Source organism: Trachurus trachurus, assembly GCF_905171665.1.
Source record: "Trachurus trachurus genome assembly, chromosome: 2".
NCBI lineage: Eukaryota > Metazoa > Chordata > Actinopteri > Carangiformes > Carangidae > Trachurus > Trachurus trachurus.
The window spans coordinates 433645-447500 of record NC_139914.1 but is presented as its reverse complement, the minus strand read 5'-3'; the positions used below and the strand labels follow the sequence as shown (position 1 = coordinate 447500).

The window sequence follows — 13856 nt, the reverse complement described above, 5'->3', positions numbered from 1 at the left end:
TTAAAATATCTTTATTTAAACTATTGCTATGAACGGCTCTGATTTAAACGCTCTTTATTAACAACTGACTTTGTTAACATTTTTTTATTTAAACTGTTGCTCTGATTTAAACTGCACTGCTCGTTATACAGAGAGTATAATGACAAATAAAGGCATTCTATTCTGTTCTATTCTAACTCTTTATTGATTTAAAATATCTTTATTTAGTACAGTAAACTGCTGCTGTTAACAGCACTACGGCTACTTTAACACAACTGACTTTGTTAACATGTATTTAGAATATCTTCATTTAAACTCTTTTTAGTAACAACTGACTTTATAGGTGGTTGTTTAAACTGTTAACATCTGATTCAAACTCTTTATTAACAACCGACTCAACAACAGTGTTTGTTTAAATAAAGTTATTTATTAGTCACATGTTAAGAGCTGCTGAAATGATGATGAGTCGGTTTATGATGTGAAACATGTTGAAAAGAAACAGAACAAGCTTCAGGTTGACTGTTTATGTCTCTTCTCCTCCTCCTCCTGTTTCCTGTCTCTTCTCCTCTTCCTCCTGTCTCTCCTCCTTACTCCCGTTTCTCCTCCTCCTCCTCCTGTTTTCCTGCCTCTCCTCCTCCTGTCTCTCCTCCTTACTCTCATTTCTCCTCCTCCTCCTCCTGTCTCTCCTCCTTACTCCCGTTTCTCCTCCTGTCTCTTATCTCTCCTCCTCCTCCTCCTGTCTCTCCTCCTCCTCCTCCTGTCTCTTCTCCTCCTTCTCCTGTCTCCTCCTGTCTCTCCTCCTCTTCCTCCTCCTCCTCCTCCTCCTCCTGTCTCTCCTCCTTACTCCCGTTTCTCCTCCTGTCTCTTGTCTCTCCTCCTCCTCCTCCTGTCTCTTCTCCTCCTTCTCCTGTCTCTCCTCCTTACTCCCGTTTCTCCTCCTCCTCCTCCTCTTCCTCCTCCTGTCTCTCCTCCTCCTCCTGTCTCCTGTCCCCCCTTCTCCTCCTCTTCCTCCTCCTCCTCCTCCTCCTGTCTCCTGTCCCCCCTTCTCCTCCTCTCCTCCTCCTCCTCCTGTCTCCTGTCCCCCCTTCTCCTCCTCTCCTCCTCCTCCTCCTGTTTCTCCTCCTCCTCCTGTCTCTCCTCCTCCTCCTCCTCCTCCTCCTGTAGCTGTTCCACAGCCACAAGGTAACTAACTAACTCACTCACTAACTCACTAACTCGTCCATTCCACCTTAAATCCTGCGGCGGCGGCGAGGGGGCGGAGTCAGTCTCCAGGTGACATGATGTCATCGGTGACACTATGACATCATGTCACCTGGTGGGTTAAGCTCCGCCCCCTCGCCGCCGCCGCCGCTTCACCCTGAACATCAAAACAAACAGATTCTGTCTTTTCACTCTGCTCTTTCCTCTAACCCCTCCCCCTCCCCCCTGCAGAAGTATTATGGTCTGGATAATAAGTGGGGTCACATTGAGCAGTGGATGGTAGGACTCTGTAGCAGCTGTGTTACCATGGCAACCTCCTGTCTCCACCGTTGTTGTCACTGTAGCCTCCATAACAACACAATCAAACGTCTGACCCAGTTTAAGACCAGTTAGAGTCCAACATGAGGCTCAGACACCGTAACCGTGACGACATGAGGAGACGGGAGGTTCCCATGTGTCGTTGTTGTTGTTGTTGTTGTGTGTCAGTGTGTGTTGTTGTGAGCTCAGACAGACTCACACTGGGATTAACAGACGGATTATCGCTCGTCTGGCTGCAGCCCCCTGTTTATACTGACTGTCCCTTTAAAGCTATAGTGTGTAACTTCTACCGCCAACATGGCGTCTGGCCCGGTTACACCGCTACCGTTTGTCTCTCTCTTTCTTCTGCTGAATGGGAAGGCTTTTTCTTTTTAGTAGGATCCACTTCTGAACCTCTTGGTGGCTTCTTCATCTCCTCTTGTAGCGGCTTGGGTGAAACGGAGATTTACAGACACGTAGAAGTTACGCACTATACCTTTAAGATGATTATTTACTGACTATTTATTTATTGACTGTTACTGCCTGCTTGCTGCGTATTCACTTCCTGTTTATTGCACGTTTACATAGATATATATACTGACTAGATGCTGCGTTCCCAGGCAGCTCTACTGAGTGGAATGCGTCAACGCGGCGGCCATCTTGGTCAGGGGGAAGCCGTGTCTACTTCCTGCATTAGAGGTCTATCAACCATTAAAGGGATAGTTCAACATTTTTGAAAATTGGCCCATCGCCATGATCCCCCTAGTAATAGCAGTAGGTTCGTTACCTTTAATTGTTGGTCCAAGCTGCTTCTAGATCGGGGGAGAAGAATACCGAGCGGCGCGGCTACACTACGGAGGCTAATGGAATTTCTTGGTTTTGCTCATCAAACTCAGCAAATACACAACCAAAAAACTCAAAAACGCTGTGGTGGACAAGTTGTGACCTGCACATTTACCACGCTATGAGATAATAGCGGAAAGTTAAGAGAAGTGAAGCAAATACTCGGAACTACTTTCTTCAGTGAACCACTGGTCGGAGGGACACAGTGTGCGCACCTCAGCCAGTGCCGGACGTATCTGCAGTAAACAGGCGCTTTTGAAATCACTCCGCCGAGCAGCCGTCTAGAGTGTAAAGTCCGACTTTGCCTCTAAAACAACTCCATCTCGCAACTTTCCGCTATTATCTCATAGCGTGGTGAATGTGCAGGTCACAACTTGTCCACCACGGCGTTTTTGAGTTTTTTGGTTGTGTATTTGCTGAGTTTGATGAGCAAAACCAAGAAATTCCATTAGCCTCCGTAGTGTAGCTGCGCCGCTCGGTATTCTTCTCCCCCGATCTAAAAGCAGCTTGGACCAACAATTAAAGGTAACGAACCTACTGCTATTACTAGGGGGATCATGGCGATGGGCCAATTTTCAAAAATGTTGAACTATCCCTTTAACATCACCACAACTCACTGAATATTCAACCAATTCTCAAGCCGTTTGGTTTATTATAAATGTCAGACAGATATTTATGATACAAACATTTTTTATGTATTAAACAAACACTTAGATACTCAGACACACACCCACATGCATACACACACTGACATTAGTTCTACAGGGTCTGACCGGGTCTGACTGCTGGTCAGACGTATATTATGTCTATGGTCAGAAACCCCTGACCAAGATGGCCGCCGTGTTGACGTACGCTGAGAAGCAGAAGGCATCTAGTCATTATATATATCTATGGCACGTTTACTGCTTGTTTATCTCCTGTTTACTGCCTGCTTGCTGCTTGTTTACTCCCTGCTCTCTGACTGCCAGGCTTCCTCTTTACCCAGAATGCTTTGTTCTTCTTCTTCTTGGGTTCTCTTCTGATCACTTCCTGTCTTTTCTTCTTCGCGGCCTTTCAGGAGGACAGCGAGCGCTACTCTCGACACTCGCGGAGACACGCCTCGGTCTGTACCGCCTACTTCCTGTTTACTTCCTGTTTACCTCTCCTCCCCTCACCTGTTCAGTTCAGTGTTTATTTGTCACATACATGTAGCTTAATGCAGTGAAATGTTGACAGTCAGCTCCGTGCAAAAAAAAAAAAAACCTGTCTCACACACCTGCAGTTACCACAGTGACCACAGGGTTTTGCCATGGCAACCGCTCATTCTTAATTCAGTCTAATGAACGAGCTGAAGATTTCTGGATCTGGCTCTGGTTCAGGTTCTGGTTCTAGTTCTGGACCTGGTCCTTGTTCTGGTTCTGATGTGTGTCTGTGTTTCAGATGTCAGACGATGAGGAGCGGATGTCCGTCGGCAGCAGAGGAAGCCTCAGGGTGAGTCACCACACTGTGATGTCACTGTGATGTCACTGTGATGTCAAACTGTTTAGTTTAGTTTAGTTTATTGGTTTAAAGGTCATAGCTACAACTTTTTAATCAAAAGGATACATTTTTCAAAAATAATGCATCCACAGAATGTCTAGAGGGGTGCAGAATATAAGTATTAATTTTACTGAATTTAAAAAAAAATAGTATATAAATAATTGTTTAATAAATTTTGGCGGGTCCGAAATATGTAAATATTTACATTTGGTTACGTTGGCAACGTCGGCATGGAATGATCTCTGTGGCAACAGCATTAGAACGTTGATGTAATGTGTCGACTGCTGTAACTGGCGACCAGTACAACGGAAGGTTGGAGCGAGAGCAGGCAGTGTGAGTTCTATACTACTGGCCAGGAGGAATTAAACTTGTAGCTTTCACCTTTAAATCTACAGAGACAATGCACATAAACATTTCTGTAAACATGCCGGTTTAGCCAAGTTGGCTAATTTTCAACCGTAGTCTCTGGGTCAGGTGACTTGAGCTCTACAATAATTAAAATGCATTAAAAAAAGAAACACAATCTTATAAGTGAGACAGGCATCTTTGAAGTTAACGGAGTTGTCCCAGCTCAGTAGATTGTCATTAGAGATGCTGTGACAATGATGATGAGTATTTGACTTCTTGTCCAGTACTTTCTCAGTCTGGTGATAAACTACTTGTACAGAAGAGGCTTGTGTCCAGCTGGTCAAACCATGATGTCACACTGTGATGATGTCACTGTGATGTCATGTCTGAGCTTCAGTGTGTGAGGATCAAGCAGGACAAAGATCAGCTCAGACTGATCAGCTGATCAATAATCAATAACAGGCAGAGTCGACTGAAGCTGAAAGTTAAACATTAAACACTGAGACAAGTTGGATTATTGATTAGTGTGTGTGTGTGTGTGTGTGTGTGTGTGTGTGTGTGTGTGTGTGTGTGTGTGTGTGTGTGTGTGTGTGTGTGTGTGTGTGTGTGTGTGTGTGTGTGTAGCCGTCCCTCAGGTTCTCTGAGGTTCCTCGCTCTCCCAGCTCCAGGGTCGGTCTATGACATCACTTCCTGTCGTTGTTGTTGTTGGTTTCGTCCTGTGATCAATACTCACTAGTCAGTAGCTGATCGATAGAGGATCAATAGAGGATCGATAGTTGAGCCGTAGCTGATCGTTATTGATCGTTAGTGAATAAAATGTGTTTCTCTTTCTGAGTTTTCACCTCATCAATGAGTCCATGTATTGATCTGGTTCTGTTTCAGCCGTCAGACTACAGCGGGTTCCTGGGCTCCGGATCCAGAACCTCGTCCCGGGCCAGTTCAGCTCGAGCCAGCCCCGTGGTGAGCTCCGTCTCCGTCTCTGTCCTCCTGTCGATAAAGTTTGTTTGAAGCTGTCGGCCCTGCCCCCACTGTTAGTGTCTGTTAGCAGGGTCTCCATGGCAACAGAGCAGCCCATCAACAGTAATGTGTGTGTGTGTGTGTGTGTGTGTGTGTGTGTGTGTGTGTGTGTGTGTGTGTGTGTGTGTGTGTCCAGGTGGAGGAGAGACCAGACCGAGACTTCCTGGATAAGGTGAGTTCACCAAGACCAGATGAAACGGGTTCAGACCAGTTTAAACTAGTTCAGACCAGTTTAAACCGGTTCAGACCAGTTTAAACTAGTTCAGACCAGTTTAAACCGGTTCAGACCAGTTTAAACTAGTTTAAACCAGTTCAGACCAGTTTAAACCAGTTTAGACCTGTTCAGACCAGTTCAGGCCAGTTTAAACCAGTTTAAACCAGTTCAGACCAGTTTAAACCAGTTTAGACCTGTTCAGACCAGTTCAGGCCGGTTTAAACCAGTTTAAACCAGTTTAGACCTGTTCAGACCAGTTTAAACCAGTTTTAACTAGTTCAGACCAGTTTAAACCAGTTTTAGACCTGTTCAGACCTGTTCAGACCAGTTTAAACCAGTTCAGACCTGTTCAGACCAGTTTAAACCTCCTCCTCCTCCTCTCCTCCTCCTCCTCTTTCTCCTCCTCCTCCTCCTCTTGTCCTCTCTTCCTCTTCTCCTCTTCCTCTCGTCTTCCTCCTCTCCTCCTCCTCCTCCTGCTCCTCCTCCTCTTCCTCCTCCTCCTCCTCTCCTCTTCCTCCTCCCCTCCTCCTCCTCCTCCTCTCCTCCTCCTCTCCTCTTCCTCCTCTCCTCCTCCTCCTCCTTCTCTCCTTCTCTCCTCTTCCTCCTCCTTCTCTCCTTCTCTCCTCCTGCTCCTCCTCCTCTTCCTCTCCTCTCCTCTTCCTCCTCTCCTCCTCCTTCTCTACTCCTCCTCTCCTCCTCCTCTTCTCCTCTTCCTCTCCCTCCTCTCCTCCTCCTCCTCCTCTCCTTCTCCTCAGGGCTCCAGAACGGCCTCTACTCTCTCCGCCGCCACCTTGGCGTCTCTGGGCGGAGCTTCTTCTCGGCGAGGAAGCTGTGACACGTCGTTCTCCGTGGAAACGGAGGCGTCGATCAGAGACATCAAGGTTCCTGTCGATCAGACTCGTTATCAATAGATAAGGCGATGGCCGGGGTAACCGTAGTAACCACCAGGCTGTCCCCATGGTTACAGGACTCCCTGGCGGAGGCGGAGGACCGCTACCGTAAAGCGATGGTTTCTAACGCGCAGCTGCACAACGACAAGTCGACTCTGATGTACCAGGTGGACACGCTGAGGGAGGAGCTGGGCGCCATGGAGGAGGCGCTGTGGGAGGCTCGCCGTCACCATGACGACACCACCAAGGTCACAGCGCACGCACACGCCTCACCTTCACAATAAGAGCAGAGATTATAATCAATATGAGTCTCACCTTCACAATAAGAGCAGAGATTATAATCAATATGAGTCTCACCTTCACAATAAGAGCAGAGATTATAATCAATATGAGTCTCACCTTCACAATAAGAGCAGAGATTATAATCTATATGTCTCACCTTCACAATAAGAGCAGAGATTATAATTGATATGTCTCACCTTCACAATAAGAGCAGCAATTATAATCTATATGTTTCACCTTCACAATAAGAGCAGAGATTATAATCTATATGTCTCACCTTCACAATAAGAGCAGCGATTATAATCTATTTATTACACGGCTCTATTGAATGCTGCTCTCTGATTGGTCCAGCGCTGCGTTCTGCGGTCTGTTATTTCTGTATAACGGACCGTCGTCATGTATAACAGACCGTTGCTAGGGACGCCGCTCTGATCAGCGCAGCACAGAAAAGAGAAACTATGCAGGATATTTACCTTGTGTTTCATTTTTACCGTCATTAAACAGCTCCGGACTAATAGCGATGTTAGAGATAAATGACTGGTAACTTGTTACAAGGAGAGTGGAGGCTCCTTCCACACCGCTGCTGGAAACCAGACCTGCATCAGAGCCTCTGACCCGGTGTCTCAGCTCTCCTCTCGTCTCGGTGGTACAGCGACTCCGCGACACAAACGCACCCCGTAAACAGTAAAGTTAATCTCTTGTTTATGACAGATACGACTACACACAATACACACATCTTAACACGTGTATGGTAATCTATCGATCCACTGATTGATTATCAAAGGCTTCAAATGCACGAACGGGAGGAGGCTCGGCAAAACAGCGGAAGTGACCGGTCTTGCAGATTCGCTAAATGCAATTTTAAATCGATGAAAGTCGTATTTTGATCAACATTATGTTTCAAATTAATTATTTCACTCGTAAGCCGTGTAATAAGCGGGATAATGTACAGTTGGTCGGTTGTTATGGAGAAATAAACCCCTTCATGTTGAATGAAACCATACATACAACCTGTCGGGGTTTATTTCTCCATAACAACCTCCGAACTATACATTATCCCTTACATGTTTCACCTTCACAATAAGAGCAGCGATTATAAACAATATGTTTCACCTTCACAATAAGAGCAGCATTGATTACATCGATATGTGATCAATATTTCACAAGAAATGATAGAAATGACTGTGTGTCTGTGTGTGTGTGTGTGTGTGTGTGTGTGTGTGTGTGTGTGTGTGTGTGTGTGTGTGTGTGTGTGTGTGTGTGTGTGTGTGTGTGCAGGTGCTGCAGCGTGAGCGCCAGTCTCACGGCGTTCTTCAATTCCAGTTCAAAGAGATGAAGGAAACTCTGAGACACACGGAGGAGCTGCTGACGGTCAGTCTCACACACACACACACACACACACACACACACTCTCTCTCTCTCTCTGTCTACTAACCCTCTAACGCTGCTGTGTCCTGCGCTCCCTGAACGCCTCGTGGCGGCGGCGGCGACAGGAAGTGTCTGCGCTGCGGCTGCAGAGCAGCAGCTACTGTCAGGAGGCGTCCGACCTGCAGGAGGCGCTGGCGTGGAAGGAGAAGAAGATCGCGGTACGACGCCCATCAGCTGATCAAACACCATGACAGGAAACTAGACTCCCTCTCCACTAACGCCACTAACGCTTTGCTTCTTCCTTCCTTCCTTCCTTCCTTCCTTCCTTCCTTCCTTCCTTCCTTCCTTTGTTTCTTCCTTCCTTCCTTCCTTCCTTCCTTCCTTCCTTCCTTCCTTCCTTCCTTCCTTCTTTTGTTTCTTCCTTCCTTCCTTTCTTCCTTCCTTCCTTCCTTCCTTCCTTCCTTTGTTTCTTCCTTCCTTCCTTCCTTCCTTCTTTTGTTTATTCCTTCCTTCCTTCCTTCCTTCCTTCCTTCCTTCCTTTGTTTCTTCCTTCCTTCCTTCCTTCCTGCCTTCCTTATTTCCTTCCTTTCCTCCTTTGTTATTTCCTTCCTTCCTTTCCTCCTTTGTTATTTCCTTCCTTCCTTCCTTCATTCTTTAAATCCTTTGTTACTTCCTTCCCTCCTTATTTTCTTCCTCTTTTCCTTCCTTCCTTCTCTCCTGCCTTTGTTACTTCCTCCTTTCTTCCTTCCTTCCTTCTTTCCTTTGTTACTTCCTCCTTTCTTCCTCCATTCCTTCCTGCCTTTGTTACTTCCTTCCTTCCTTCATTCTTTAAATCCCTTGTTACTTCCTTCCCTCCTTATTTCCTTCCTTTGTTACTCCCCCCCCCCCCCCCCCCCCAGGCATTAGAGCGACAGAGGGAAATCTCCGACCTCGTTCTCTTGGAGCGAGATCGACTCAGAGAGGAAGTGATGCGACTCCGCGATTCACTGAAGGTCAGAGAGGGACTTCCTGTGATGTCATCGACCTGTATAGACCAGAGCGGCTTTTTTATGCAAATGAGAATGACTGATGCATCCTGGGTAATTTAGGGGTAGCGCCCGGCAACCCTCCATTGAAAAGTTCAGCCTAACTGGCTTGACAAACTTAACTAACAAAAAGTTGTCTATTAACAGGCTATTTACAGACAACACTTCCCTGGTGATTCCACCAAATACGTGTAGATGTCTGGGTCAGACATTTCTGGCCACTGTGTGGAGTCATTGATCATTGTGGGAGGCTAAATGAGCATACCGGTAGATTCATTCATTGTAATTTTTCAAGATAGCGTGAACGGTGGCTTTCAAAGAGGGTGTCAAAATAATTATGAGACATAGTGCTACAAAAGAAACAAAAAATAAAACATTCAAATTGATTGTTAGTTAGTCTACGCTCCATCAAAACACAAAAAGCCACTGAGTGCAATTTAAAAATGCCGGGTGCTGCCCCTAAATTACCCAGGATGCATCAGTCATTCTCATTTGCATAAAAAAGCCGCTCTGGTCTATGATGTCACCACTGTGATGTCATCAGTGTGATGTCATCGATCATCATAACAAAAGTTCAGCTCGTTTCTGAACCAGCGTCGTCTTCTCTCTGGTGACAGGAGGTCGGAGGTCGTGACCTCCTGTCGTCAGCCACCTGATGGTTTTCTCTCCAACAGAAACACGGCGTCGTCGTGGCGACGCCTGATGACGTCACCACCAATGGGGAGACGGGGCGGGGCCTGGCAGACGGCGATGTCAGCGTCGAGTCTGACTCCCGATTGGCCGAGGAGCGGCAGCGAGGCGGCGGCAGGGAGAGCATGCTGGGTAAGAGGCGCCGCAACCGCCAATCAATCAATCAATCAATCAATCAATCAATCAATCAATCAAAGCTGTGATTTCTGATCGGTCGTCTCTAACCTCCGACTAACCGCATGGCGATCGATGGCGAGTGCACGTGTCGTCCTGAAATCGACTTCCTGTCTCCGTCGCTGTGATTCGCTGTTGTGGAGTCGCCTGCCGTTAATTTCCCATCATCCTCTCTGTCTGATCGGCCGCTGACCTGTGACCTCGGTCCTCCAACGTCTTCTTCGTGGTTTCTCAGGGCGGGTCGACGGGCGGCGTGCGGCGCCGGTTTCCCACCGCTCTTCATCGTCTCTGAATGTTCCCGCCACTTTAACGGCAGGAAGGGGGCGGGGCAAAGCAAAAGGGGGCGGAGCCTCAACGCCGGACAGGACGGAGAAACGTCCCGGAGACAAACCAATCAGGAGACGTCCGAGCGGCGAAACCAAACCAACCCCGGTCGCTATAGTAACGGTGGAGGATGTGGCTTTTAAAGGCCGGAGGGGGCGGAGCTCCGAGGGGGCGGGGCCACGGACCGCCGCCGCCGCCAACGACAGAACCTTCAGAACTCAAACTGACAGAGTCCTCCGGTCCAGGCTGGTTCCCCCTCGGCCAATCAGAGAGCTGCTCCTCGACTACAAGATGGCGGCGACGGCGGCGAGCAAGCGACAGACCGCCGCGACGCCGGAGAAACAGAAACCACAGACAGGAAGTCAGAGCTCGGACCAGAACCAGGAAGAACCAGGAACCAATCAGATTAAAGGTCCAAACCGACCGACCGGGGCGGTGGCGATGGCCGTCGCCGTGGAAACAGCGAGCAGCCGCGAGGACGACAGGAAGCAGAAGAACCAGGAAGTAGAAGAACCGCCCGGACCGCCGTGTGTCTGTCAGCGCCACGGCGAGGTCTGGACCGGGCTGGAAAACCTGGTCCAGGTCGTCATCAGAGGTCTGATCCAGAACCAGAACCAGAACCAGGACCAGGACCAGGACCAGAGTCTGGTGCCTGAGGTCTGGAGACCCGGACCTGGACTTGGACCTGGTTCTGGTTCGGTTCCAGGACCGGATCCTCCTCTGACGGACCGGGTCGAGGAGACGCCAGAGACCAAACCTTCTCTGGAGAACACAGTCTCTATGGAGACGGCGGTCGCCCTGGAGACGGCGGTCGCCCTGGAGACGGCGGTAGCCCTGGAGACGGCGGTAGCCCCGTCGCCACAGCAACAGACGTCCCAGGTGGTTCTGGTCTCATCCGGGTCCAGATGTGACGTCCAGAACCTCACGGAGCCGCCGGGTCCAGAAGGAACCGCCTCGCAAGACTTTGTCTTTGTCGAGTCCTACTTCGCCGAACCAGAACCAGAACCAGAACCCGGATCTGGATCCGGATCCGAATCAGGACTTGGACCCGGATCGGAACCGGACCAGGACGACAGCAGTGACATCAGCGATGAGGTAGTTACCCGACGCGGTCGCCGGTCTCAGGCGCGGCGGATCCTTGATGACATCACCATGCTGGTCGCCCCGGAGCTGACGCTGCTGCACCCGGAGGATGGGGCGCCGTCGCCGTGGATACAGGCGTCGCTACGGATACGGACGCTGGAGGACGTGGAGGACGTGGACAGCTGCGAGGAGGCCGACGAGGACGAGGACGAGGACGGGCGCCGGCCGGCTGCCAAGGCCGTTGTCAGGGCGACGGGCAGTGTCAGAGTGGGCGTGGCCAACAGGAAGGGGGCGGGGCATAAACCAGAGTGCAGGGTCTCATAGAGCGAGAGCCGATCAGCGATTATTGATTATTAGTAGAGACGTGTTTTTCAATCAGTATCAATAAAGTTGTGTCAATAAAAACATGAGACGACGTCACTGTTTGTATGAGACGTGTTCATTGCTTGATGATTGATGATGTCATTGATAATATTATTGATCCTCATTAACTTCAACCTGGTTCCATTTAGACCGGTGTTGACAGTTTCTATCCACCACTTTCTGGAGAACGACGCTGGGTGTCGCCATGCCACTCCATTCATTACATTTTAGATTAACGTTAGCCGGGCTAACCGTTAGCCGTTAGCTATGTCTTAAATAACTCAATAAACAGGAGTAGTTTCATGTGGTGTCCGACAACGGGAGGGTTTTAACAGCTGACGTCCTGATGGTGATTTGCTGCTGCTGTTAGCTGTCAGCAGCAGCGAAGCTAACGGGGAACATAGTCCGACTGTCCAAAAGTCCGACGGCTCATTTCTCCGACTACCCATTCTACAGTGTTAAGGTTAGGTTTAGGGTAAGGTTAAGGGTTAGGGCTACGTAAGTCAGAGAAGTGGGAGGTCGGACTAATGGACGCAAAAATAAAGAAATGTATGGTCGGAGAAATGGGTAGTCGGACAGACGTCATGCGCCCGAAGCTAACGGCTACGATAGCCATAAGATTAGTCAGGGCGGTTTTGGCAGCCCGGAGCCCCCACATTTGGTGCCTACACCGGTGGCTAGCGCTACCGGGAGCGTGCCTATGTTCCCACAGCCCTATGTTCCCACAGCCCTATGTTCCCACGGCCCTATGTTCCCACAGTTCTAAGGTTTTCCTCAAAATTAGGCCCTATGTTCCCACTGGACTCTCTCTACCTATCTGGACTCTATCTATCTGGCCTGTCTAGCCTCTACCGGGTCTTTTTACTAAACTTAACCAACTCTTTTCTTCATTGCCTAAACCCAACCAATGGTGGGACCAAAGGGCTGTGGGAACATAGGGCCTAATTTTCAGTGACAACAAAAGTTAGAAATGTGGGAACATAGGGCTGTGGGAACATAGGGCTGTGGGAACATAGGAATGACCCCGCGCTACCAGTTAGCCGCTCGCTAGAATGCTACTACGGGGTTGAAAACCGACTTCCGTTGTGGTGTGACGCAATGGATCATGGGAAAATAAAGTGGTGGATAGATCTGTAGCGTTTTCTATGTTACAACTATGGACACAAACTACGGCTCGTTTGAAAGGTGAAACTTTATGCGTCCAACGGAGACAAACCGTTTATCTCTACCTGCCGTTGTTCCTGAGACATCCCAAGTTTACATCTAATACCTGCTTGTTTTTTAGTAGGGCCCGACCGATTTATCGGCGAGCCGATTAAATCGGCCGATTATAGCCCGTTTGAAACTAATCGGTAATCGGCCAAAACTCGCCGATTGTCGCCGATATTTTCAGGAATAAAATGCAGGGAATAAAACTTGGTTTTACTTTGAAAAGATTCCCCCGCACCGGCGCCGACCTCATGACAAACTCCATCCACTACCACCTCAGTCACAGCACACAGCAGAGTGACTGATTTGTCTCAAAACCAGTGTTGCCACTGGCTTTCTGTTTCCCTTTTTTTTTTTTTTTTTTACCGCGGTCGGGTTGTGAATTAATTAATTAATGCTCGTCTCCGGCCGTGTTGGGTCCGAGATTCAACAAGCCGGTCGGGGTCTGGTTTTACCGTTATATACCGGCACAGCAGTAGCTATGCTCATTTATCACCAATAAACACAGTAGATGAGGGTGAGTGACTGAGCTGAGGCTGTGTGACGGGTGGGGGGGTCCGCGGCGTGGAGCATTGCGGGACTCTGACTGCAGCGGGGACTATCATGGATCATGACACGGTGCCGGGCACAGCAGCAACCGCTGATCGCTTTTGATTGAAAAGAGAGAGAGAGAGAGAGAGAGACGCCGTGCCGTGTAAAAAAAACAACAACAAAAAAGTATCACGTGTCATGACTTCCTGTATTTGGCCCTTCAAAATAAAAGCCCATATTGATTTTGACTTCATTTTGACAAGACAGGGCTTCAAATGTTTTTTTTTTTCATGCAACCAATCGACCAATGAAATTTTAGTCGGCTAATGATTTTTTGGTCGACCAGGCAGCCCTAATTTATATATTATATAATATATATTATTATAGTAATACAATTTTAAAACTTAATAAAAAAATAATAATAATCGGCCGATTAATCGGCTATCGGGTTTTTTTCCCCCTAATAATCGTAATCGGCATCGGCCCCAAAAAATCCATATC

The 13856-nt window shown here is 48.4% G+C and overlaps 1 protein-coding gene across 1 annotated transcript in view; it reads left to right on the top strand.

The window, feature by feature from the left end:
* Nucleotides 1-13856, top strand: part of LOC310997631 (uncharacterized protein) — a 32835-nt gene that overhangs the window by 8751 nt on the left and 10228 nt on the right. The window contains exons 3-15 of the mRNA XM_083987402.1: nt 1144-1161; nt 1411-1458; nt 3377-3421; nt 3739-3789; nt 5068-5145; nt 5339-5374; nt 6172-6297; nt 6384-6554; nt 7867-7959; nt 8082-8174; nt 8856-8948; nt 9656-9803; nt 10081-11567. Of these exons, the coding sequence (XP_083843528.1) occupies nt 1144-1161; nt 1411-1458; nt 3377-3421; nt 3739-3789; nt 5068-5145; nt 5339-5374; nt 6172-6297; nt 6384-6554; nt 7867-7959; nt 8082-8174; nt 8856-8948; nt 9656-9803; nt 10081-11567 (2487 nt within the window). The remainder of the gene's footprint in view (nt 1-1143; nt 1162-1410; nt 1459-3376; nt 3422-3738; nt 3790-5067; nt 5146-5338; nt 5375-6171; nt 6298-6383; nt 6555-7866; nt 7960-8081; nt 8175-8855; nt 8949-9655; nt 9804-10080; nt 11568-13856) is intronic.